Genomic DNA, 27891 nt, shown 5'->3' on the forward strand with positions numbered 1-27891 from the left:
TTGCTATTTTTCTCATAGCTCCAAATTATTCCCGCAGAATTATTCTCAAAGTCCATACAATCTCACAAAAAATATTTTTTTAATTCCAATCCCTTGCAAAAGATGGCCACCTTCTTCACTGATCTTCACTGCATGATTGCCTGTGTCCAGATCCATTCAGTTTCATTCCTCAAAACTATTTTAATTTTAATTCTTTCTATCAAGTTACTAACCTTACATTTACCTCACATAATTAGTTCTTACACTTTTCTGTTTTTAATTCATGTCGCTATATTTTCTCTTTCCAGTATTCAGGAAAATTGGTTAATTGCGGGTTTTCAAAAACATCAGACCACACATGCATCATCCTTCACTCTCTGTAAATGGATGCATTGAAAATGCAAAGAACTATGCACATGCATAATTTCCACATTGCCCATTAGGGAGTTCATCCCCCATTGGAACATAAAAAGGACAGCAACAGCCAGATACAGTAGCTGTTTTATCAAAGTTATCGGTGTTTTTTTTAATTACTGATCCCACTTGCAATGTATCACAAAATATCTTGTCAAAAATGTTCAGTGAAACTGTAGAGGTGAGACTCCTGTAGCAGGCAAACTGCCTACTTAATTTAGCATGCTGTCCGATTCCATCATTGCCCCTAAAAGAAATGAGAGATATAGACGATGTTGTTGTGGAGAGATAAAGAACAATGAATGAAAGATATGTGAAAAAAAGTAACTATGATAAAGGAAACAGGCTATTGTTAGCTGTTTGTTGGGTGAAAACAAGAAGCTGGTGCGACTTGGGTGGGGGAGGGATGGGTGACTGCACTGCCACAGTGGGACAGTGAAGCACAAATTACTAATTCCACTCTTTTGGTTTAGTAATCCCATTTTATTTATTTTGCAGTTACAGGGGCGGCTATTACTGGAACAGACAATAAAATAAAATAGTTTGAAGTTTTCCAGGGAAGAACATCAAGAAAATCCATCTCTACCACGCTGCACACAGTAATCGCGCATCTGGAACACAAGAACACATACGCCAGAATCCTGTACATTGACTTCAGCTCAGCGTTTAATACCATCATCCCACAGAGACTTGTGGAGAAACTAACCCTGCTGGGCCTCAACACCACCCTGTGTCACTGGATCTTGGACTTTCTGACAGAGAGACCGCAGTCAGTCCGTGTTGGCAAGAACACTTCAGGCTCGATCACGCTGAGCACCGGCTCCCCTCAAGGCTGCGTGCTCAGCCCGCTGTTGTTCACACTGCTCACACATGACTGTGCTGCCAGATTCAGGGACAATAAAATCATAAAGTTCGCGGACGACACTACAGTGGTGGGACTCATCAGTGGAGATGACGAAACAATGTACAGGGAGGAAGTAGAACAACTGGTGGACTGGTGCGGCAAAAATAACCTGGAATTGAATGTCGACAAAACTAAGGAGATGGTTGTCGACTTCAGGAGGGCGCAGCCAGAGCATACACCGCTCAACATTAGTGGCACTGCAGTGGAGAGAGTGGAGAGCATAAAGTTCCTCGGTGTGCAGATAACGGACAGCCTCACCTGGTCCAGGAACACCACTGGGACCGTCAAACGGGCCCATCAGCGACTGCACTTCCTGAGGAAACTAAAACAGGCCTCACTCCCCACCAACATCCTCAGGACTTTCTACAGGGGCACGGTGGAGTCTGTACTCACGTACTGCATAAATACGTGGTACTGCACCTGCAACTGCTCGGACAGGAAGGCTCTGCAGAGGGTAGTGAGGGGAGCAGAGAGGATCATTGGCGTCTCCCTACCCTCGGTACAAGAACTGTTCCAGAGCCGCTGTCTGAAGAAAGCACAGAGAATTGCCAAGGACAAACTGCACCCCCTCCACACACACCTGGATCTCTTGCCATCAGGCAAGAGATATCGAAGCATCAAAGCCCGGACTACGAGGCTGCTAAACAGCTTCCTACCACAGGCTGTGAGGCTGCTAAACAGTCACTCTGCACTCACAGTCACTTGACTTGACTCTGCGGCTGGCACGGACACTTTAATAACTGGCACTGGCCACTCAATCAGCGGCCCCGGACATTTTTTATGATTGGTTTACTGTATTTTAACATTGTGTTTTTTACCTGCTTTTAACTATTTATACTGTTCCATCAGGGACTGGATTGTTTTTTTAGTGTTATTATGTGTGAAGTGTTTTTAAATTTCATGTGCGAGGCTCCGCTATTCACTGGGAAACGTCTTTTCATTTTGCACTGTACTTGTTGCTTGCAAGATGACAATAAAGGTTGATTGATTGATTGATTGATTGATAAAAAGTAATTATAACATTTTCCTGTTCGTCATATTATCCTTTTATTTCTGTTAGTTTTGTTAGTAACACCTGCAACAGAACTTAAAATTCAATTTTTAAGTCCGTGACTGATGTATGCAGATGCTGTGAAATCCAACAGGCACTTTTGCCAGAAGCTGTAAAAAAAAAAGGTAAGTGCAGGATTTCCGGACTAGTTTAGGATTTTGCTTCATATTCCTATTAATTTTGGTATAATCTTCATTCCCATTCATGTAAGCCCACACAATATACTCTGAGCCACATATCTGGCTGCGCTTACACTGCTCTAAAAATTTGAAAAGATATTTGGACAGTTATATGGATAGGAAGGGTTTAGGGATATGGGATTGCCAAATGCAGGCAAATGGGATTATCGCAACAAGCTAGCGATCTGCATGGATAAGTGGGTTTCCTCACTGAATAGCTCCAAGACTGACTTTCCTCACCAATGCCAAGCCAGTGACCTGTACACCCCACAGATCAGGGCACTAGTTTCTCTGCGTGCTTTGAAAACCACTTGGAACATTGAAAGCAAATTATTCTCTCAAATGTGCCTACTTACTTGTAGTGAGAATACAGACTGGCTCCAGAAGTGGCGAGTCTGTCAAAAGAGAACATAGTAAGATAAAAAGAGTAGTCATATGCCAGCTGTCCCTGCACCCACCCCGTCAAACCCTTCAACAATTTTGTTTGTTTCAATCAGGAGAGATTGAGCAGGCAAAGATTATACTTTTTAGAGTTAAAATGAGAGGTTACCTCATGGGAAGGTACAAAGTCCTGCAAAAGATCGACATGATAGATGTTGGGAGAACGGTACCTTGGCAGAGTAAGAGAAATAGGAAACAATCTGGACATAGGGGAATCGGTATGGAAAAACAGCGTCGCATTCTGCTTGGGTAGCCTATGGCATGAACATTAAAGTCTTCAATTACAACCAATACCCAGCTTTGCCCACGCTGGTGCTAACACATTTCTCCCGCCACCCTCTTCAACCTTCTTTCGCTTCTGTACACTCATCTCCCATCTCAGAATACCATATTTGCCCTACCTCCCATCCCCATCCACGCAAATCCCTCAATCTGCTTTTACATTTCAGTCAGCGTCTTTCTTTATCTGACACCTTTTGTCTTTAGTCTGAAAAAGGGTCCGGACCTGAAATGTCACCTATCCATGTCATCCCTAGATGCTAACTGACCAATTGAGTTTTTCCAGCACTTTGAGTTCTATGCCAGATTCCAGCATCTGTAGTTCCACATGTCTCCACTGCTGAAAGTATCTTCACAGATTGCAACTTGGCCAGATAATGCCAACGCACATGAATGCAAGAGGCTGTAAAGAGTGGTTTACTCAATCCCGTCTATCACAGGCACAGCACTCCCCACTATTGGAAGTGTCCATACCAGGCGCCGCCTCTAAGGGGCAGCATTCATCATCAACTATCCCCAGAATCTGGGCTATGTCCTTTGTTTGCTGCTGCCACCAGCAGGATGTGCAGAAGCCTGGCATCAAACATCACAGATTCAGGAGCATCTATTTTACCATCAGGTTCTTTAACCAACATGTACGATCTCATCCTTGCACGAGCATGGACTTATTTTCCACTGCCTGTGATTTGCGCCATTAGTTTAATTGGCACAAACGTTTCTGCTGTCTTTCAGAAATTGTAATTTACGTTGCAAGCAAGATGTTCAGTGTACCTGTACTCACCGTTCTTGTGCAGATGCCAATAAACTCGATCTATTGAATGATGGAGGCTCACAGAGCCCAAAGGCTTCCTCATTTTCACCATCGGTTTTGGTACTGCAGATGAAACTGCACTAAAAATCACTGAATTATTATTGAGTCTACACGGTATCCAGGATAAGGCCTTGATTGCATTTTCCTCACCCAACAAGGCCATGAATTCCAGATAACCACTTGCGGCATTTATTTAAACAAGTTCTTCCTCACAACTCCCCTACAACTTTGGTCAAAATGTTATATCTATCTCCCAGATCACTGAATCACACACTAAGGGGAACCTTCCTTCTTGCCATATTATATGGTTTTGTACATATTTATGAAAATTCCTCTCACCATTTTTAACATTGCCTCAATTTCTCCAGTCTAGCCTTGCAGCAGGAATCCCTCACCCCTGGGGCCACATTCAAACATTTTCTGCATTCTTTCAAGCCTTTGACATCCTTAAGTCTGGCAACCAAAATTATACAATATTCCCATAATTTATATTAGTTCAACACAACTTCTTGCTCTTGTAATCTGCACCTCTATTTCTAAAAACCATGTCCCATGTGTTTTACAAACTGCTTGCTCTACAAGCCTTAGCATCGAAAGGAATTATGCGCCCAGGTCCCTCTATTCCCACACGTGCCTTAGAACTATGTCACTAACTCGAGGTACAGTTTAAATATGAGAAACACAACAGATTTACACAACATCCAATTTTTGTTTAGGCTGACATCAAGCAAGGCAGAAATTAGATCTAGTGTGAATGTGTTGGGCAAGATCATGGCTTACCTGGTAGAATGTTGCTGACAAACTGGAATAGAACAGAACTTTATTTTGCAGGCAACCAATTTTGAGAAGGATGATCCACAATCCCTCTGGGCCAAGGTCATCAAAGGCATGAGTGATTGGTGCTACCTCCTGTATTTCTCTTGAAGTTGGCAACAAGAGAGCAACTCTTCAGCACGGTAAGGAGTTATTTGGATGACTCTCCCTGTGGCAGGCAGCACAGACTCCTATTCCATAAGATACGAGGCCTTTGAGTACATCAATCTATGACCACTCTCAGATCAATCCCATCCCCCTTTATTTCCTCTTAACCTACTCACTCAACTGCCCTCCCACCTTTTGCACCTCAGTGAAATCCATCATGGAAGAATTCTTCAAGCCAGAGGAATTTCCAAATGTATTTAATAAAATAATTCTGCAGTTACATCCCCTTATTTAAATCATAACAAATATTTCAATTAATCTTCAAACATTAGCACACCCTGTTTCACAGAATGTATTTCCATAATCAAAGTTAGATGCGAATCGTATCACACAGCAGTGCAGGTTAATCTTCACTTCCTATGTACAAAGATATTCAAATGGCCTTCACATGATCAAACCTGTCTGGTTAGTGTTAAATTGGAATAGAAACAGAACCCTATTTGGCATAATTTGATGGATGCACAAGCACAGTTGAATAAATGACTGAAAACAACACTGGAGTTCATTTTTAAAGATTTGGTTTTGTTCAAACATTTCTGATTTGCACGTGTTCTTGACGTTCTAGAGAACAGTAACCGTCATTCAAAGCTAAGCATGTCCATCCAAGAGCAACCAGAAAGGTTTGACCAGATTAACCAAAGTTTGAATGTAATTACATATTTATCTATGATATTTACATCCAACAGCTTCTGAAGTAGTGAAAGTACATAATAATAGATTCTCAGATTCAGAAAAAAATGTCATTACAAAAATATTTCAATGTAGAAATTTGTGCTTAAAGGCAAGAGACATTAGTTTTTTCAGGTAATCACAAATTCTGGGTTACCCCCAGTTTCCTAATTATTTGGTAACAAAGTACATGTAGAAAATGAGTTGCAGTAAAGCAGCAAATTATATCTCGGAGGGATTTTCAGACACTGGCTCAATGAGAGCAGCAGTAGTTTCTTCACTTGCTGCATCAACTGGGGTCATCATCTGAGGGGAGAAACAACCAGTTATTCAGGGCAGTGAATATCTGCATTCAGTTAATCCTTCAAAAGGGAAAGTTTTCAAAGATACACTGCTTTCCAGAAAATCAATATAAAACCATTTCACGTGTCAACAAACCTTACCATAGCAGTCACTTAATGGAACACCTGAAATTCAAGATTGGGAAACAATCCGTACTTTATAATTGAAAAATACTCTCTCCTGCTGAAGAAAGCAGTGCTGTGGGGTCACGTGTGAATATAGCTCGGATGGTAAAAAGAGCCTGCAGGGAAAGTGACATCCCATAAATGGGAGTTAATGATTTCGGGTGGACAAGTTCCTATAAAGGTGAAAGTTAAGGACAGCAAGTCCAAGGAACCTTGGATGTTAAGGGAAAACGTGGCTTGCATGAAGGGGGAAAAAAAGGGAAGCAGATGTCACGTGATGAGAAATTTAAATAAAGAATGCCCATCAGGTGTATAGAATGTTTGGGGGAACGGGGGAGGTACTTAAAGACATTTATGTCAAATAGGAGGCACAAAATATCATGGCAGACCAGATTAAAGAAAATGCCAAAACAGCTATCTGCAGAGCCAAAAGAGATGGGGGAGATATTGAACAATTTCTTTTCTTCGGTATTCACCAAGGAGAAGGATATTGAATTATGTGAGGTAAGGGAAACAAGTAGAGTAGCTATGGAAACTATGAGGATCAAAGAAGAGGAAGTACTGACACTTTTGAGAAATATAAAAGCGGATAAGTCTCCAGGTCCGGACAGGATATTCCCTAGGACATTGAGGGAAGTTAGTGTAGAAATAGCAGGGGCTATGACAGAAATATTTCAAATGTCATTAGAAATGGGAATAGTGCCGGAGGATTGGCGTATTGCGCATGTTGTTCCAGTGTTTAAAAAGGGGTCTAAGAGTAAACTTAGCAATTATAGACCTGTTAGTTTGACGTCAGTGGTGGGCAAATTAATGGAAAGGATACTTAGAGATAATATATATAAACATCTGGATAAACAGGGTCTGATTAGGAACAGTCAACATAGATTTGTGCCTGGAAGGTCATGTTTGACAAATCTTCTTGAATTTTTTGAAGAGGTTACTCAGGAAATTGATGAGGGTAAAGTAGTGGATGTTGTATATATGGACTTCAGTAAGGCCTTTGACAAGGTTCCTCACGGAAGGTTGGTTAAGAAGGTTCAATTGTTGGGTATTAATGGTGGAGTAGCAAGATGGATTCAACAGTGGCTGAATGAGAGATGCCAGAGAGTAATGGTGGATGGTTGTTTGTCAGGTTGGAGGCCAGTGACTAGTGGGGTGCCACAAGGATCTGTGTTGGGTCCACTGTTGTTTGTCATGTACATCAATGATCTGGATGATGGTGTGGTAAATTGGATTAGTAAGTATGCAGATGATACTAAGATAGGTGGGGTTGTGGATAATGAAGTAGATTTTCAAAGTCTACAGAGAGATTTATGCCAGTTGGAAGAGTGGGCTGAAAGATGGCAGATGGAGTTTAATGCTGATAAGTGGTGGAGGCAGGTTCGTTTTTATCATTTAAAAATAAATTGGATAGTTATATGGACGGGAAAGGAATGGAGGGTTATGGTCTGAACGCAGGTGTATGGGACTAGGGGCGGATACGTGTTTGGCACGGACTAGAAGGGTCAAGATGGCCTGTTTCCGTTCTATAATTGTTATATGTTATATGTTATATATTAAAGGGCCTGACCCGTTTAGGCAATTTTACAGTGGACTGCTGGCGACTGTCAAGTTCGCAGCACTCGCCTGAAAAACAGGGAACTGGAACGGCGACTGTCAGAGTGGAACACACACACACACACACACACACACACACACACACATCACAGAGGCAGGGGCCAGGGAAAGCTTATATATTTTGTCCCCCAATGAGCCAATGAAAATGCCTGGTCAGCAAAGGCGATTAATTAAAACAACCTATGACTACCCATAACTAAATGGCGACCCCACTACAACTGCACCTACAACCACAGGATTATCGATTTTCTCCATGACGACCAACAAGCTGAACATTTTGCGGCGATCATACTGAGGCCGCAACTAGTTCCCAGAATGCAGGAACTCCACGCGACCATGAAGGAGACTCACCAGAGACCGCTAGCGAACATGTGGCGACCGTACGGTAATCATGAGGCGAGCGCAGTCTCCTGCACTCGCCTAAAAAGTCGCCTAAGTGGGACAGGCTCTTAAGGATAACAGAATAATCAGGGAAAGAATGGGGTCCATTGGGGACCAAAGGGGAAATCCGTGCACGGAGCCAGAGGACTTAAAGTCTTAGATTATTACCCCTCCACAGTCACCGAGGACACTGTTCATGGTGGATTGAGGGAGGGGTGAGAGTAAAACAATTAAATTATTGAACACATTAGCATTAAACCGGAGGGGATATTAGATATTAGGCTTAACAGTGGATAAATTCCTAGGACCTGACGAGATATATCCGACTGTTATGGGAAGCAAGGGAGGAAACTGCTGGGGCCCTGACAGATGGAGGCTCACAGATGTGACAATCATTGTTGGCGGTGTTGATAGCGAAGATAGTCCTGGACTGTGAGATGATAATGATTACTTGATAGGAATAGGCAGAGAAATGGCAGATGGAATTTAATCCTGAAACTCTCTGGCATTGAACCTCCCCAAACAGCGTGTTTGTAATGCAAATTGGATAAATAGATTCCTCACCATAAAGCAACTGCTGAGCTCGAGGAAATTTGTCAGTCTGAGTACTAGTGCGATTGAAGCCTTGTAAAACCTAAGTATAGCACAAACATTCATAAATGTGACCAAATATTAATGCCAATGGGATGAAATTGTATGAGCACAGCTGAAGTTGCATTAAATGCAAATTGCTTGAAAGTGATGCAGAATTGCTATGTGCAGGTATGGTTGGCAGGCAAGTAATGACTTTTCAGTCTCACAGCTGCAGTTACATGTGTGGAAAGACTGGCTTCAGGAAAAGTGACCATTAAAAAATCCCTAGATTGCGTTGAATTGAGGTAGACTGAGACCGATTGTCCACACGATCATTCCAGGACTCTTCCTCCAAGGGTAGGCCAAACCACAGTAGTGCGGTTTAAATTTAAATGTCAGACCTAAGGACGTGAAATTGCTGTCCAATATAATTGTGAAATAAACTTTGCTTTCTGCTGGGCTGAAACAAATCACGAGATCAGAATAGGCTAAAGCAAACCTTTCAGCACTTAGATGATAAGCAGCACATTGTCAGAGCAAGGCTGCACACCGCCACACTGTCACCCTACTGACAACTATGCAAAGATCACCTGCCTGAGTTGTCACCAAGCCATGACAACCCCAATTCCAGCAAGCTGCACCATCACAAATGGTCCCAGATCCATCACCCACAGAAATTTGCAAGATATCCAGTCATATGTTGTTTACCTACTGAAGTCCATCACATCATAAGGAAGGCTTATTTTTATTGCTCTAGATAGCACATGGGAATTGTGGGAGACTGAGTTGATTAGATTTGATCACCAATTGCTGTTTCAAGACAGGCATCTCAACAGAAATCATTAATTTGATAAGAAAAGTCAATAATCACAGTTACAACAAACATTAAAGAAAACAGCTTAAAGATTTGATTTCCAAGCAGCTTTCATTTCCCCCAAATGCAAATATTTGTCACACTGTTCAGAATGACCAGCAGCTTGCTTTTTATTTTAGGCAAAATGGAATTTGGAATAGTGCACCAGAAGGAAAAGGAGAAAGTAACAACAGAAAGACACAACTGGAATTAAGGAATTGATGAGACTAGCCCCCCCCCGACAAATAAAGCATTTCCTTGTGTCCCACCTTGGAATAATGGTTCCTTGGTGATGTCCAAGACCTAGAGAGACTGGTTACATTACGTTAGTGGTCAATAAAACTGGCAATCGTGCTCTAAAACATCTTCTTCTTCTTGCATATGGTGTTCACAGCCTAAAGTTGTCAGACAACTTGTTCTATTTGATCTTATTTGATTGTGCACACCGGGTTGATTGCATTTGTCGAAACAGGGCAGACTACATGAAGGTTGCAATTTCCCACCCCCTCTAATACACCATTCCCCATTTAGAAACACAAGCTACATCCTTAGCTCTAAGCTATGAACTCAAATCTGTGACCCATCATTTCCAGTGCAATGTTTGTTCTACCCAGTGTTGATTACAGACGGGACAAATAATTTAAAGTATTCAGCACCAATAGAGCAATAACATTTCAAAAACAGCCACCCTTACAAGTGTCAACATTGGAAGTGAAAAAAATGCATTCTCATTGCCATTCTTGCTCTAAATTTGTCTGAACTTGACTGGCTTGTTACTTCAGGAATCAATCATGTTGTGACTCCAGATCCATATCAAAGGTCAGCATGCACACAGCACATTCCCCATAGAATATTAGTGGCTTTTTTTTTAATTAATTGCCAATATCAATACAAGATTTTTAATTCCACATATCTTGATGAACTGGACTACATTCCCAGTCCAATAATATAATCACAAGCTACATAACATTTATTTGGCTGAAGCCTTCTAATTGAAATCATATCCCGGCAACTTAACAAACCCATCAGTTTGGCCAGCATTCAAAGATAGACCCATGTGCTTATCTAATTATCTGCCACTACACTTTAAAAACATAAATACTGGCCACAACTAAATTAGTCACCATTGTGGAACTTGGAGATTTGAAGAACATCTTTTTTCAAGTCTGCAGACTTTTACCATCTTTAGCTGGTGACATGTAAAAATAGCTCACAAAGGGCTACATGATCAAAATTACACTATTATCATGTCCTTTGCGTAATGGAAAAAATTAAAATGTACATACACAGTGTCTAAAGTTCTTTATCAGGCTAACGATCAGACATCTGATGAAATTGGATAGGCAACATTTCAGGTCAGGATTGTTCTTCCGTCTGTAGAAGGGTCCTGATTCAAAACATCATCTATCCATTTTCTCCAGAGATGCTGCCTGACCTGCCAAGTTACTCCAGCACCGTGCGGCAATCTTTGGTATAAACCAGCATCTGCGCTTCATTTTTATAACGATCAGACATACTGCAATATAAATAGTAAAAATAGCCATACATTGGCAATACATTTGTGGCCAGTCCTAAAGGTACTTTAATGACTTAGCCACAAATGTATTACCAATATATGCCTATTTTTACTATTCATATTGCAGTATTATACAGCACCATTTACTATGTGCTTATTGCGTTTATGTTTGAAGACACTGAGATTGGCATACAAAGTCAGACAAACACTTTTAAAAAGTTTAATTATAAATTATTCAAACACAGAGGAGCTAATGAATTTTGCTAACCTCATAAACACTTCCCGTCCAAAATATTCTTAATTCCTTCCTCGTGATGGCCGTTATAGTGCAAGTGATGAGAGTACATGGTACGAGGTAGAGTAGAGCAGGCTGTGCCATCTTCATAACGATCAGAACAACAAATGTCAACATCATGCCCACTGCATATGCTGGAAAAAAATTATAATTCAATATTGCTTCCCATTTCAGAACTGCAGAATAGACAAAAAAGCAGTTTGTCTTCCTCCCTTTCAACACTATGGGGGAAAAACACTGGTGGCCATCCACAGTATAAAGACCCCCCCCCCCCCCTCCCCCTCCCTGTATGCCCAGACTAATCAATATCCTCCCGTTTACTGTTTATTTGTTTGAACTTTTACAACTCTGCAAATGCATGAACGTACTTCTCTGCAATAAATTCCAGAACAGGTGATCAATATTGTTGAAAAGTCATGCAGGATGTTGTCTTTTATTAACCTTGTCCAAGTTTATGGTAGAATAGTTGTTCTGGCCACTGGTTTGTGGGAAAGATGCAACTACAATGAAGAGATTGTAGAGGAAACCAAGGACATTGCCAAGAATGGAACATTTGAGAAATGAGGAACTGCGAGTTATAAGTCAGAACTACATTCTTTGGAGAAGTGGTGGGTTTCACGAGACATAATTGAGATGCGTACTATTACGAGGGGCCATTCAGTAGAAATAGGAAGAATCCATTTCTACTATCAGAAGTAGTGAACTAGTTACAGTAGAACGACAGGCAGCATCAGAGCTAAACCAAAGGTCTCAGAATCGACACAAATCGTTCTTTCCCCTACCAAGGTTAATGGACCCGCTGAACATTTCCAGCACTCTGTTTATGGAATGGAACTTTATTTGTCACATGTACCGAGGTATTTCAGATTCCGAGCATGTGCGTTTTTTGGTTTTCACTTGGTAGAAGGATCAGCTTGTGAGCAATACCATGTCAGAGAGGATAGGGGTTTGGAACAGATGGTCTGAAAACACGGTAGAGGCAGAGCTGTCCCATTTAAGCAGTACTTGGATGTATGCCTGAAGAGCAGTGACCTGCAGGGCCAAGGTGGACAAATGACCTTCTCCCTGCTTGTACGTTGTCTACAAATCTGTGAAAAGTTTAACAGAGACTGGTTCGGCATATAATAAAGACACTGCAGCTTCCCAATTCTCTGTAATCCATTATCAAAGGTAGAACAGATTGGACTAGTATAACAGCCATTTAATAGACAAGATTCTACAGATTTTAGTGTAGGTGATTTTAATGGCTCTTTCATTGCATGCAAATACTTTAGACCCAGAATACAACAGTATGCAATTCCTCAATTCTCCATGAGGAGATGAGTGCTATTTTATATACATTTCAGACAAGACTGGAATGTTATCATGCGATCCTTTACGAAACTTATTCATGATGGAATTGTTTTTTCTGACAATTATTAGCTATAAAAATATTTTCTCATATATTAATTTGTATTAAAATTCCATTACCTATTGTACACAGAATGAAGTAGATGTTGTAGCCGTTAGTCTCCACATCGAATCTTCGACAATAAGCAACCAATAATCCTGCAAAATATGATTGGCAGTGAAATTCACCATCCTGCACAATACATTCAGAACTCAGCTAAACTTACACATTTGTAGCTTGAACTGCTCCTTACTTTCAGCTCTGTGGAACTGAGGCACGGCATACGCCAAATATTTAGTTCAATGGGCCGTATTTCAGTACAAGCACACATCTGGATTTGTGAAAGTCTCCAACTCCATCACCTGAAACCTACGATCCAAATCTTCCCTGAACTGCCAACATATTCAGCACGACCTGCCGGGTTCCATAAATTTGATGCACTCCCAAATCCACCTGCCCATCACCTCCACAATCACACTGCACCTCCCCTCACAGCAACTGGATTCTTATTCTACAATTATAATACATTTCATTTGTTACACAACTATGGCTTAATCACCTCCATTTTATTTGGAAAAAAAACCCAGCGGTAGAGTTGCTGCCTTACAGCGAATGCAACGCCAGAGACCCGGGTTTGATCCCGACTACGAGTGCTGTCTGTACAGAGTTCGTACATTCTCCCCGTGACCTGCATGGTTTTTCTCCGAGATCTTCAGTTTCCTCCCATACTCCAAAGACGTACAGGTTTGTAGGTTAATTGGCTTGGTAAATGTAACATTGTCCCTAGTAACATTAGGATGGTGTTAATGTGCGGGGATCGTTGTTCGGGGCGGACCGGTGGGCCCAAGGGCCTGTTTCCGCGCTGTGTCTCTAAACTAAACTTAATCTATCACCAAATCAGGCAATTGCTGTTCTATCAACATAGGAATTTATCTTTCAAGCTGATAATGAGATTTTTTGAGGGGAAATGGGGAGGGAAAGGGAAGGAATTTACAGATTTCAGAAATTTCAGTGCAGCAGAAGCCATTCAGTGTTTATCCCCCACATAAATGACATGAAATATTTATCTTGTTACCCGTCAAAAAAAAATCAAATATTAACATTCAAATGTCCTCATTTATACAGAGGAAATAATCTAGAGAGAGTAAATTCTAAGGCAGTCAACAGATTTGCAAACACTCAGTTCTCTAATAAAGTCATTCAATGGGTGCAGAATTTACTCACCTGGTACAATAATATCACCAAACCCCAGGACAGAAAATGGAATTCCACACAAGGTTGCAACAGACGGCACCAATCTTGGCACTCTGATAACTACAGGCAACTAGAGAAAACAGCCACAGTCAAGATCATTAACTGAACCACAAAGATACAATTGGCAGAAGATGCAACTGTCATATTTCCTCACATCATCCATTACTTTTCGAAAGCATTGAAAATGTAAACAGTTCACAATTTTTTCTACTCTGACAATAGGCAACCTCCACATGTCCTCAACCAGGAACAGTATGCCCCAGTGATTCAGAGACAAGCAGCTGGCAGAGCCAATTAAACTGGCCTGCCTGGTTAGCCAGGACACCAGATAGCCAAGAACTAATGATAGTTTTAAAAATAACTAGACCAAGTGTGGACCCATTGGGGGCGTCCCCCAAGGCAATATTCCACCACTGACCCATAGCCCCCAACTGCGCAGGCCCGGCTGACGGGTTCCCGTTGTGACGCCAGAGATCCCCGTTGTGACGCGAGTCACGGCAACCCTCCCCCAACTGCGCAGACTCAGCCGGCAAGTGTGAGCGCAACTGTAACATTTTTATTGGTTCAAAATGGCAATAACCTGTAAAATATAAGATCAATCGGAACACATCTCACTCTCCCTCTTCAGTCCCCTATTCCCCACCTCCATTATCCTCCCTCTTCCCACCTACCCTCCTAGTTCCTCCCCTCATCCCATCTCCATTACCTCACCATCCCTCTGCCTACCCCTATCCTCCTTCATTCCCCCTCATCCCCAGCACTCCCTCCCCCTCCTCTTCACCCTCCCTCTTCTTTTCCCTCTCCTCCACCCCTCCCCACTCCTATTCCTCTTCCCCCCCACTCTCCTCCCTCTCCCCATATCCCCATACCCCCATGCCCCCTCCTCACCTCCCCCACTGCCCTCACCCTCTATCCCCCACTCCCTACCTCCCCCCTCCTCTCTCTCTATCCCCCCCCTCCCTCTACCTCCCTACCCCCCTCCTCTCCCTTTATCTCCCCCCCCAAACACAATGGGCAGGGCAAGTGGGCAGGGCAAGTGGAAAAGTGATTTTGTAAAATTGTTTTTTGCAAAGTTTAAAATGTGAACAGCTTGTAAAATATACCATCTATTTGAACAAAACTTGCTACAGCACATCACAGGACAATGGCAAGGTGGGCCAAAATTGTAGCGCTATGGTGTACCATTTTTGTGCAAATATAGGTACAACCTACCTCTTATAAACGATCCCACCCCCCACTATACCCTCTCCCAGTATCCGCCCTCCTCTCCCACTGCCCACCTCTATCCCCCTCCTCCCCCACCCTTACCTCCCCCACTTTCCCCTCCCTCTCTCCACCCCTCCCTCTATCCTTCTCCTCCCCCACTCACCTCCCCCCTATCCCACCCCCCCACAATGAAAATCGCAATTTTTAAAAAACGAAACCTCCCCTCTCTATCCTACCCCCCACAATGAAAATAGAGATGATTTTTAAAAAATGAAACCTGCGCCCTATCCCACCCCCCCACAATCAAAATCGCAATTTAAAAAGAATTGAACCCCCCCCCATCGCACACTCCTTCCTCCCCCCCCCCACCATGAAAATCGCGGGGTTTTTTTAGAATATTAAAAAAACTATGATTTTTTTTTAAATGTAAATGAAATTCGGGATCCCATTGTGACGTCAAACATGGCTGATGGGCAATGTTTTTTTTTGTAAAGTTTAAAATGTCAATAACTGGTAAAATATACCATCATTCTGAATTAAACTGGTTTCATTTACATCACAGGGCAATGGTAAGGTGGGCCAAAAATTGTGTACCGTTTTTACACAAATATATGTACAGTGCACAATTTACAAACAAACTTACAAACAAATTTACAAACAAGATGAGAGTTTTTGTAATGTATATATAGATTAAAAAGTAAATAACCTAAATGTATCATTTAAAATTTAAGCTTTGATAAACAGGTTCTTACATTTTCATTATGAGGAGCTGATGCAACAGCAAGTTCCATTAAGTTGGTTCCAGTAGTCTAAAATCAAACCCGATATTTAGTGCACAAGGAATCCCAATCCTAGTTTGCCGGTTAGTTAGCAAAGCACCAACCTTAACCCATCACTGAAATATTAGTTTATATTTCACCTTTTCACTGCTGCCAGATCCAGATCCTGTTGCGACCTCAACCATAATGCTCTCGTGATTCTGCAACATGGAGAAACTTGTTGGAGTGACGGTACCAATGTGCTCACATTCTCAGCAACAGTGAGTCTGACTGGTTATTATTCACCAATCTTCAATCCACTCGTCCCAACACCGCCTCTTTGAGGACAGTAACTGACGAAGCATGACGAATATGCGGGTTGATACTCCATTGGTGTCCAGGATCACCAGCCACCTGACTGGACGACTACAATATTTCAGGCTACAGAACCGTGTCTCGGACATGGCAGTGAGCAACACGGGGGGCCCCACAGGGGACGATCCTCTCTCCCTTTCTGTTCACCATTTACACCTCGGACTTCAGATATAACTCAGACTCCTGCCACCTGCAGAAGTTTTCAGAAGACTCTACAATTGTGGGCTGCATTAGTGAGGGGAGGGAAGCTGAATACAGAGGTTAGTCAGCAAATTTGTCAAGTGGTGTGGGCTGAATCACCTGCAGCTCAACACCGACAATATTAATGGTGGACTTTACGAGAAGCGGAACAGCCCTATCCCCTGTCTCAATCATAGTGTGGATGTGTAGTTTACCAGGGAGTACAAATACCTTGGAGTGCACCCCCCCCACCCCCACCGCCTTTGGTCCATATTTTTAAAATTGCTATAATGAGGTCTATAACAAAGCCAAACCTAATGGCTGAGTAAATACCAGCCATAGCACTGTTGACAATAATATTTATTTTACTGATAACGGACATAGACTGATGCAGTAAAAATTGGCTTAACTAAGACTGGACTTTGAAAGTGCCCGTTTAGTCACAATGAGTCAAGTGGTCTGCCTGTTATAAGATTTTATGATCCTACCACTAGCATTGAATTCTGAATTCATAGGTTCTACCAACACTTCCCAGTCAAGAAATAAAACAGATGTTTTACTTTCAAACATTGCAATCTAACTGTTTATATTTCATGGACATAAACAGGACATTAGAAGTCAAGAGAAACACCCACAGGGTAAGTGCACAAATTGAGACTTAAAACAGATTAGACCCTTGGTTTCATTATCAGTGGTAGGGTGTAAAAGCGAGGCAGTTACTCCACACCCTCTGTAGATACTGGCCTCAAATGCACTGCGGGAAGCTAGAGCGGTAAACTCACCGGCGTGAAGAGTGGCGTGATGAAAACAAAGAAGACATCATAGATGAGGAGGAGAACCAGCAGGATGACACAGGACTGGAAATCAAGTGAAGAGGATTAGCAGGTTCCCTTGTGCTACAGGCTTCCAAGTGCGCTGAAGCCCCTTCAGCCCACCAATACCAAGCAATCACAATCCCAATAACCTCCAGCGCGGCCTATTTCCCCCACAGTCCCATCAACTCCACCCCCACCACTCCACCCTGCTCGAATGGCTGCACCTCAGGGAGCCAGTTGGCAGGTATACACCAAAAGTTATTAAATGCCTGCAGCAAGAAATACATTGTAATTCCCTCAGACTAAGGAACTGCAACTAAGAATATCCCCCCCGATTAATTTAATTTTCTATCTTGTGAACATTTAGACCATCAGCCAAATTGGTTACGCATATGGTCCCAGAAAAAAACCCCCTGCAGAATGACCGACATTCATTCAGCTTGCCCCTACCACAAACTCCATTTCCTCACTGTTTTTAATGCTCCCCTTTCCCCACATGTTCTATTCATCTTCATCAGCAAATGGGGGGAAGCAACTTCCTCACAGAGTTTTCCAAAGTCCACGACCCCTGAAGCCACCACACACTGCTCGTCCCTATGTTTACGAGACTAGTCAACCAACTATCCGAAATCAACAGGGGCTCTCATGATTTTCAGCATCTAAATAGTAAGTTATACCTCAGTGACTTCCCAAAATCCACTTTTGTTTTCAGAATTTCCCATAAGGATTCAAATCCACTTTCTTTTGCGTTATTATCGGATGAACAGACAGTTCTACAACAGGAAAATAGTTTGCCTGTCTAAATAAAAAACAGGATATTCCCGAACAACACATGCATTACCTTATAGTGAGGCATCTTCAAGGTCTTCAAGAAGTTAAGGCAAAAAGCAACTCCAAGACAGTCGTGTAGAATCCAAATCCATCTAAAATGTAAGTCAGTGAATTTAATACCAACTCCATATTTAACAAAGAGAGTACCAATGATCTTGGACCCATTCGCCAATCAAACACAGGACCTTTATTAGGTGAAAGGGCCTCATTATCAAAGGATACACTCCCAGTCTCCTGAAAAACACTGCCCGCTAATTTTCAGAGCCACAGACATCAGAGGTAAATCTTCCAGCTTTTGTAAATTGTAATATTAAAAAAAATGCAGACAATTCAGGAGATCACAAGTCATGTCCTGTGCCCTAAATCAGTACATAACTCGATATTGCAAAGGGAAAGGGTATTTGTTATTCCATAACATCTATTAGAGATTGGTCAGGCAAGGAAGGACTCGAATGAAACAGACAAGATCTTGTGGGGTGGACACATTTATTCTTTGGGAGAATCTAGAACTAAGAAAATCTATTTAAAAGTAAGGAATTCACATTTGAGACAGAGAAGACAATATCTATTGCCAGATGCATGGGTTTTTGCAGCTCTCAATGGCCTTTTAGGTTGTTTTCAAAAGTCTGAATAAAGTTTCCGACCCGAGGCGTCACCTATTCATGTTCTCCAGGGATGCAGCCTGACCCGCTGAGTTACTCCAGCACTAAGTGTCTTTCATTTGATTATTAATGGTAGACAGATCTGGTGGTTTAATGAAGAGATTAAAGGAATGCGAGTGCAATCAAATCAGCCGGGAGCTTACTGTACACAGAGGCAGGGTGTGAGGGTCTGAGTGCCCCATACACAAACCAGATGTCCACATGTAAGTGTGGCATTTTAATGCCAATCTTATCTGATCAAAGAACTACTCAGTAGAAAGCATCTTCTCCCATGGTACCAAAAACTAGAGGGCACAGGCCTGAGGTGAAAGGAAAGGATGTAAAAAAAATTAATGCAGAAACTAATTAATGCAGAACATGGTGCTGGTACAGGTGGTGGAATCGAATGCAATCCCTAAATTTGGGAAATATTTAGTCAGGCACTTGAATAGCCAAGACATATGCAGACTAATTGTTTTGTGAAAAAGTGATCGATTCCAACAATTTGGCACTCTACCTAATTTTCAAACTATTATACCACTGCTTTTTAGCAATTCTTCCTCTAGGCAAACACTCAACATCCTACACAGCATGCTGGTTCATTCATTGGGGTCAGCACTAGCACACACCAGTTGATGGCAGCTTGCAGTCTGGACACTCACCTGTCATTATTTCGAAACACAACCCACACCGCAGCCAATGTTATACAGAACAATGCGAGCATCACCAAACGAACTTCAATCCTTCTGCTACTGCAAATGAAGCTGAAACAAAAAGGCAAAGGCCATCATGTCCATGGTGGCTGAGGAAGGTGTGGGAGGGGGGGGGGGGGGGGGGGGAGCTGGACTTTGCCTGGGAAACACATTAGCCCGGGAAACGGCTCGCAGACAAGTACTAACGAATTATGGCGCAGCTACTGAAAGCTGTACTCAGGCAAATTTGTAACTGATGTAAATGATACTTCAATGTCCTTCTGCTTCTGAAAGAGAATGTTCAACTACTATGAAAGGATAAAAGGCAGCTTACCTGCATTTGCAATATGGGATTCTCCTCACTAGTGCCGACAAACAATTGTAGAGACTGATTGCTGAAGCTACGCTGAAGATGGCAATGACCACGTACACTAAGGGAAACAAGCAGAGGTAAATTTTCCACACATCCATTCTGTGTACTGCTGCATTTTTAAGCTGCACAGAGTTCTGTGTTCAAGACCATTTCCACATATTTGTTTGAAAAGACTTCCAACCTCGAGTAAAACGTAAAACGAATAATCTCTTTGGGGCAACTAAACATCTGTTGTTTACAGTCTGCAGTACTAATTTTGAACTTTTCCCAATTTACAACTATCCTTGTGAATAAGAGCCCACATTGATTAAAGCTAAACACAACCTTTAACAAACTTTGTGCAACTTGCATATTACACTGGGATTGCATTAACTTGCAGAGAGTGACCTTCCCAAAGTAAATAATGCCGGGCACTGTTCATCAATTCTTTACTACTTTTCTAACAGTCGAATAAGCAATAGCACTTTTAAACCATGCTCCAAGTTGATTCTTGGCTCTAGCGCAAGAACTATCCCTTCCTTACTCTGGGATTTATTTTATAAACGGAAATGTCTGAATGCACAACGTTCTCACCTAACCACTTGTAGAAGAAGTACAACAGCACAATCATCACAATAACAATGATGACAAAAAATAGGACGGTGACTGGAGTCAAGATGTTCGCCGTGTCCTCATTCTTACTCCCTCTACGGGTCTTTGATCTTGATTCAGGTGATAAACTTTCACTTTTTCCCGAAAAGAAATAAGATTAAAAACAATCACTTGTTAACTTTTTCAAAGTACAATCCATCATCTTATAGTAAAGCTGTTAAGCTCAGAACAATGAAATGACCAATTAGACTGCTGCTAAAATACAGAAATAGGACTGCAGGAACAAACTGGTGACGAGGAATTTGGGCCTCTGGCAATTGTACAGCACATCCCTACTGTTTGCAGCTTGTGGACCAGCTGTCACAGAGCACCCAGGTTCGATCCTGACCACAGATGCTGTCTGTCCAGAGCTGTGGCCATGTGAGTTTCCTGCCACGTCCCAAAGACATGCGGGTTATATATTAATTGGTTTTTGCAAAATTGCCACTAATGTGTAGGGAGTGGATGAGAAAGCGGGATAACCTAGAACTAGTGTGAACTAATGATCGATGGTTAGCATAGAATCGGTGCGCTGAAGGGCATGTTTCCATGCTGTACCTTTAAATTAAAATAAAAGATTCAAGTTGTGGGAAAAGAATCCACAAACACTAAAGAAGCAACCCCATAGAATGTTGACAATTGTTCGATGATTAGAAGAGAGAGATGACGAGCAAATCAGCCTCCTTAACCTGAAGCTCACTCGGTAGAAAAGAAAATACCCGACCTACATTTAGTTTAGAGATACAGTGTAGAAACAGTCCTCAGCAATCCCCGTAAACTAGCACTATCCTACACACTAGGGACAATTTACAATCTTTACTGAAGTCAATTAACCTACAAGCATGTTCATCTTTGGAGTGTGGGAGGAAATCAGAGCATCCCGGGGAAAACCCACGTGGTCACGGGGAGAACGTATAAATTCCGTACAGACGGCAACTCTACCGCTGCGCCATCGTACTGCCCTATGTTAACTTTGATAAGAACACGTGCCAAGCTTAAAAAGCAATTTCACTCAACAGACCCGATTTACCTTTCCGGTTCTTCTATCCCACTCCAGTAACTTCCAAGGGCAACAGTCCCAACAGCAATAAAGAAGACAATCAGGATGCTGTAGTCCATAGAGGGCATGGGAGGAGAGTAGAGTGTGGCTGAAATTTGATTCCCCAGCACCTACAACCAAAATAATACCTAATAAGTGGTACATCAAGGATACGAATCCAACAGTCAATGCCTTCTCCAGGCAGGTGACTGATCCAAAGATAAAAATTACCACAATTCGTAAATGTAAAAGCATTGAGTTCACCCAGTTTGGATCAGTATTGTTTAATATTGTCTGAATAATCTGAATTGGGTTTGCTTTGTTTTGTCAGTGATTTGGAATATTTTTCACATATTACCATAAGGCATTTGCCAACATGCTACATTAAGGGCTGGTACTCAAGCTGAGGGAACTGGGGAGACGAAGCCTTTACCACGGATCGAAGGTTGGTTATCACACTGATATCGGGAAAATGGGACCAAAAACTGATCTTGGGGCAATTCCCCAGTCAATTCCCTTCAGCCTGAAGATAACCCAAATTATTCATGATTTATACAAGTGACCTGAAGGAAAAGGCTGAATACATAGGATCAAAGTTTGCTGAAAACACTAAGGTGGATGGGTGGGTATCTTGCAAGGAGGATATCTGGACACTGCTACGAGTGATTGAATAGTCACAAACTTGGCAAACTACGTTTAATATTCATTTGATAACAAGGAACTGCTGATGTTGGCTTATACCAAAGATAGACTCAAAATGCTGGTGTAACACAACAGGTCAGGCAGCATCCCTGGAGAATATGGATAGGCAACCTTTCGGGTTGAAAACCTTCTTCAGACTAAAGAGGTGTTCCAACCTGAAATGCCCCTGTCCATTTTCTCCAGGGATGCTGCCTTACCCTCTGAGTCACTCCAACATTTTGTGTCTATCTTTAACATTCATGCATTTGGTAAGAGGAATGAAAAGGCAACATCTTACAAATAGGTACAGAGGGATCTAGGTGGTCTTGTGCATGAATCACAATAGGTTAGCGGGCAGATACAGGAGTTTAGGTAGCACGTGTCATGTTAGCCTTGTTGCTTGAGGGTTGGAGTTTATAAAAAGGGAAGTTTTCTTATATCATACAGGGAGTTGGCTTGGCATATGAAGCACTTTTCTGCTCCCTTATTTATGAATAGATATGCTAGGTCCAAAAGATTGACTGGGCTAATTCCTGGTCTGTGGGGCTTGTTCTAACACATGATAAAAAAATGGTATCTGTGATAGAAGAATGAGAGGTGACCATATTGCAGCATCAGATCCTAAGACAGCACGACCATGTAAATTTAGTGATGAAGAAGAGTTGTAAAGGAAGAGTCTCAGACAAGGAGGCAGGCATTTAACACAGAGGAGCATAGGAATTTGATCGTACAGAATATGGTCAATTTCTGCAATTCTCTGTCCCCGAGTTGCGGAAGCTGGATCATTGGGGGAATTTAAAAAGGCAGTACGTAATGTTTTTGAAAGAAAAATCAGGGAATTGAGGGCTTTGCAAAACTGGCACAGAATAGTTGAGGGCAAGGGGAGATCAGGCACGTTAACAGTAAATGGCAGAGCAGGCTGAGGGTCAAGAGGTCTACGCCCAACTCCTTGTGTTTAGAGGGAGACAAATTTAAACCAAGTGTCAAAGAAACCAGAGGGAAAGAGACGAAAAGTATTTATACAAGGAGCGATTAGGATTTGCACGTTCTGCTTCAGAATCACACATCTCCTCCTGCATACAGTACAACAGGCCACCTTTTTGGCCATGCCTGTCCCTTTGAAGAGAGCCACCAGGAAACAAATCCAGGACAACATTTCCAACCAAAGCCTGTGCTTGGTCAGTCCAAGCTCTACAACTATTATGAGAATGATCCCGGGGATGATTGCATTAACAAATGAAGAGCGTTTGAAGGCTTTGGGTCTGTACTCATTTGGGTTTAGGAGGATCAGGGGGAACTCATTGAAACCTATTGGATAATGAAAGACCCAAGGATGCTTCCACTAATTTGCGGTGTCCAGGACCAGAGGGCACAGCCTCGGGATAAAGGATGTACCTTCAGAATGGTTATGAGGAAGTGTTTCTTTAGCCAGAGGGTGGTGAATCTGTGGAATTCATTGCCACAGATGGCTTGGGAAGCCAAGTCATTGGGTATTTTAGTAAAGATTAATAAATTCTTGATTAGTAAGGATGTCAGAGGTTACTGGGAGAAGGCAGAACGGGGTTGAGGGAAAAATAGATCAGCCACGTTCGAATGGCGGAGTAGACTCGATGGGCCGAAAGGCCCTTCAGCTCCTATATCTTATCATCTTACAACACTGAAGGTCAATTGACCTCTAAATTGACCCTAATGTGCAGGAAATGGATGCAAAAGTGAGATAACATAGAACTAGTGTGAACGGGTGATTGATGGTTGGCATGGATTCAGCGAGCCAAAGGGCTTGTTGCTTTCATCAATCTAAATAAATGCTTACATTAGTTTGAACCTCATTTGCTGCCAGGTCCATGGAAAGTCAGGTGGAGCATGCACCACCCAAACGCCAGTACAACAGAATGCAGAGAGAAGAGGCGACAGTGGGGTTCAGGCACAATGAGCAGCAGAAAGGCAAGAATTAAATTACCTTTTTCATGGATAGTATATCAGCAAAGCTGATTAAGGCCACTGGAATTTGTAGCTGCTCGTATTCAGATGTATTACCCTTAGGAGGAATCTGAAGAAAAAAAAAAAGAGCATTGATGAGCCAAGTACTTTGCAGTAAATGTATTTGAGGAACAGTTAGGTTCTGAACTAGACATTCTTCAAAGTTAATTTAATAACAGCAAATAAAAAACATCCCCACTGGAGATTTTCCCTCCTAACAAAATGTTTCCAGACCTGAATATTGAGAATAATTTTGCTTTCCTTATCTGAACAGGATATATTTTAGAAGGATGCAGCCAAGATTCACCAGCTGGTCCCCGGGATGGCACATCTGCCAGAGAGGAGATGTGGCTGGGCTGGGCTTCCTCTCTGGGGTCCAGGGGATGTAGTCATCAACATCTGCTAAATTCTGAGGGGGTTCAACAGTAAAAGTAGGAAGGACAGTTCCCCGACATGGAGTCAAGAACCAGGGTGACAGTCTCCCAGTGAAGTATATGCCAAATAAAACTGAAATTAAGGAGAAATTTCTTCACACTGTTGACCCTTTCTGATTCTCTGGAGGGCTGTGGACACCGACTCACAGAGTAGCTGACTTCTATAGGCTGTGACCTACACCTACTCCGATTTGTAGCTTTCTCAAAAGGAGAATTACAACACAAGTCTCTCCTGGTTGGAAGGTGGGTGGGGGAAAAGAAGAGGAGTCTTAGTCCCTATTATTAAATATCAAGAAAATATCCGTTGATGTTTGATAACAGACTATTTAGCCACAGTATTTTAGATAAACTAAAAAAGCACATTGTGACACATTGTGGAATTATTCAAATGCCGACTTACTAGACCACTTGTAGAGGCAATCAACAGAGCTTTGGCATGGTTCCCCACAGCAATCCGTGCTTTTTCAATGAATGTACAGTTCCCTCTCATCACAACCACAAGCTTGTCCTTTATACCCTCAGCAGGCACATCTGATGAATTGCAGAGTTCAGTGCTGGTCAGGTCTTGTAATTGGTAATTAGTCTACAGAGATAAAGAAACATCAATAGTGAAAGAACCCCAAGAAGGAACCTTCAAAATCACAGATGACAGTGCCAGTAGTAGCAGCAAGAAGCAAACTATAGGATTGGTATTGAGCAGAGCTTTACAGGTGTGGTTCAGTTTGTCTTAATGCATCAAGCATCCATCAACCATGGAGTGAGCAACCCAGCCCCAGGCCTGCTTGCCTTTCAATGCAAGGACAAACACGGCACCCTGTATTAGAGACCAGGTCACTGAGCAAAGTTGTCACTAATCTTCAGTGTCTGTACCAAATCAACACAAATCTGCTCTAAGAAAAATATAATCTTGCAGAACGTGTAAAATAGATAGGAAAAACCCAGAGTCTTTTACCTATGATATGGGAATTGGAAATCAAGAACTAGAGTGCATAGCTTTAAGGTGAGAGGGGAAAGATTTAATAGGAAATGGACATACATCCTTTTCACACAGTGGGTACATGGAACAAACTGTCAGACCAAGTAGATGAGGCAGGTACCATAAGAACATTTAAATGTAATTTGGATAGATACATGCATAGGAAAGTTTTAGAGGGATATGGGCCTAACAAAGCCAAATAGGACATTTTGGTCAGTATGGACAAGTTGAGCCAAAGGACCCGTTTACATGCTATCTAACAAAAAAAATCACGCAGCTCAAAAAATGGCAATTTTAAATGTGTTCCATTTTTGGCCAATATCTTGTTTTGCTTTCTCTTTCTGATGCAGCCTTTCTCAAGGCTGTATCAGCCCAAGTTTGTACATGATTGATGGAGATGTAGTTGCAGACAAGGATGAGACCCGTTTAGGAGCTAGATAAACATTTCAGAGACAGCAGCATCTTCTGACATCATCTCACCCCATTGGACAAGACTGGCAACAGAAATAAGCATGGAGAGAAATTTAAAAAATGAGGAAACCAATGTCTGATAAAGGCAAAGTGTTGGAGTAACTCAGCACGCCAGGCAGCATCCCCGTATAGAAAGGATGGGTGACGTTTCGTGTCAGCACCCTTCTTCAGGAGTCTGAAGAAGAGTTCCGACGCTAAACGTCACCTATCCTTTTTCTCCAGAGATGCTGCCTGGCCCGCTGAGTTACTCCAGCATTCCGTGTCTATCTCCGGTATAAATCAGCACCTGCAGTTCCTACACACAATGTCTGATAAGGGTCTGCCTATAATGCAATCCCTAAACCAAAATACAGCATCAAGAACCCTTAAGAATGACACAATTCCGTTCCTATGATTTATAAGGGACGGTCACCTGATTAAGTTTGGTTAGCTCGGGCTTAGAGTCAAGGAACAACAAGACAGAAGTAAATGTCTCAACATAGAGGCAAGTTATGAAAAGTACAGAGAAGGTGCAGGGCGCGGTTTTTTCCCCCTCTTGTTGCTTTATTCAGCCAATCCTTTAGTTGTCTGTTACTCACGGCGTTGGTCAGAGTACTGGGAAGCGGCATCCACTGCTCGTTGAAAATGATGCAGTACTCCCGGATTTTGGGAGAGGTCTCATTGCTGGACGCGCGGAGGATGCCCTCCTGGGCCTCGGCCTGCATTGGGCAGAAGGAGAAAACATTCAGGGCGATGGCGATGGGACTGACCTGAAGCGACCGCTACCCGCGATGAAGCTGCGGGTCCCGGGCGGGCCTGTGCCCGAGGCCGGAGACGGGAATGCAAGTGACAAGGGTGGGGGGTTGGGGCCAGGGGGTTATCACGGCCCGGACATGGTGGTGGGGAGGGGGGAAGAGAACCGAAGGGAGGGGGGGGGGGGGGGGGACGACGACGACCGGACACCGACGGCCTGTGGACCCGCGCGAATGGGCAGCCCACAGACACCGCCAGCGGCCGGCGTGGCTTCTCTCCACGGGCACCTGGAACACGCCGAGCAGAAGCAGCAAACTCGCGGCCACCGGCCAGTCCCGAACAGTCGCCATGGTCCACAGTCAACACCGTCCCAGCGCGCATGCGCACTGCGGCGCGTGAGCAGCGATGCTTCCTGTTTACAGCAGTTGTGTCGTCATCACGTTGCTGGCGTCCAGCATCACCGGGGCAGGGTGACGTATGCGACCATAGCGCCACCTGGCGGCCTGAAGGACCATTTACACTTGCTCAATCATACATCAGTCTGAAGTTCAAGTTCAAGTGAATTCATTGTCATGTGTCCCTGTATAGGACAATGACATTCTTGCCCGAATTTCCCGCAGGGTTTCGGCCTGAAACGTTGCCTATTTCCTTCGCTCCATAGATGCTGAGTTTCTCCAGCATTTTTGTGTACCTACACTTGCTCAATGTTGCTCAATTTTAAACAGAGGAAGCGCCAGCGAATGCTGTCCGAAGCAAAGATACTGGTCCGAAGTGTCCCAACTGGTTTTCGCCACCTATGCATGTTTTCTAGAGATGCTGGCTTATCTGCTGAGTCTCCAGCATTTTGTGCATCTTTATTTCCATCTAATATCAACATTTCTATTCATCAGATGTGAGCATGGTTGTCTATCCCTAATTGTCCATGCGAGAGGTTGTAATGAACCACCTGATACTAGTCCAAGCTTTAGTGCAGATCCTTTCTCTCCCCAATTCCCAGGCAGGATCCAGGACAGATGGACATAG

The 27891-nt window shown here is 42.7% G+C and overlaps 1 protein-coding gene across 1 annotated transcript; it reads right to left on the reverse strand.

Moving 5' to 3' along the window:
* Window positions 1-5220: 5220 nt before the first annotated feature.
* On the reverse strand, window positions 5221-27309 carry LOC129712685 (signal peptide peptidase-like 2A). Its single transcript, XM_055661320.1, has 16 exons — window positions 27156-27309; window positions 26715-26834; window positions 25090-25272; window positions 24236-24325; window positions 21586-21725; window positions 20499-20650; window positions 19887-19983; window positions 19523-19624; window positions 18230-18311; window positions 17356-17430; window positions 16180-16239; window positions 14025-14124; window positions 12881-12958; window positions 11384-11544; window positions 8738-8807; window positions 5221-6014 (listed from the first exon to the last, which is right to left on the reverse strand). Exons 1-16 carry the CDS (start codon window positions 27216-27218, stop codon window positions 5998-6000), a joined length of 1590 nt encoding a protein of 529 aa, XP_055517295.1. The 5' UTR covers window positions 27219-27309; the 3' UTR covers window positions 5221-5997.
* Between the last annotated feature and the right edge of the window lie 582 nt (window positions 27310-27891).

Source organism: Leucoraja erinacea, chromosome 33 (assembly GCF_028641065.1).
Source record: "Leucoraja erinacea ecotype New England chromosome 33, Leri_hhj_1, whole genome shotgun sequence".
Lineage (NCBI taxonomy): Eukaryota > Metazoa > Chordata > Chondrichthyes > Rajiformes > Rajidae > Leucoraja > Leucoraja erinaceus.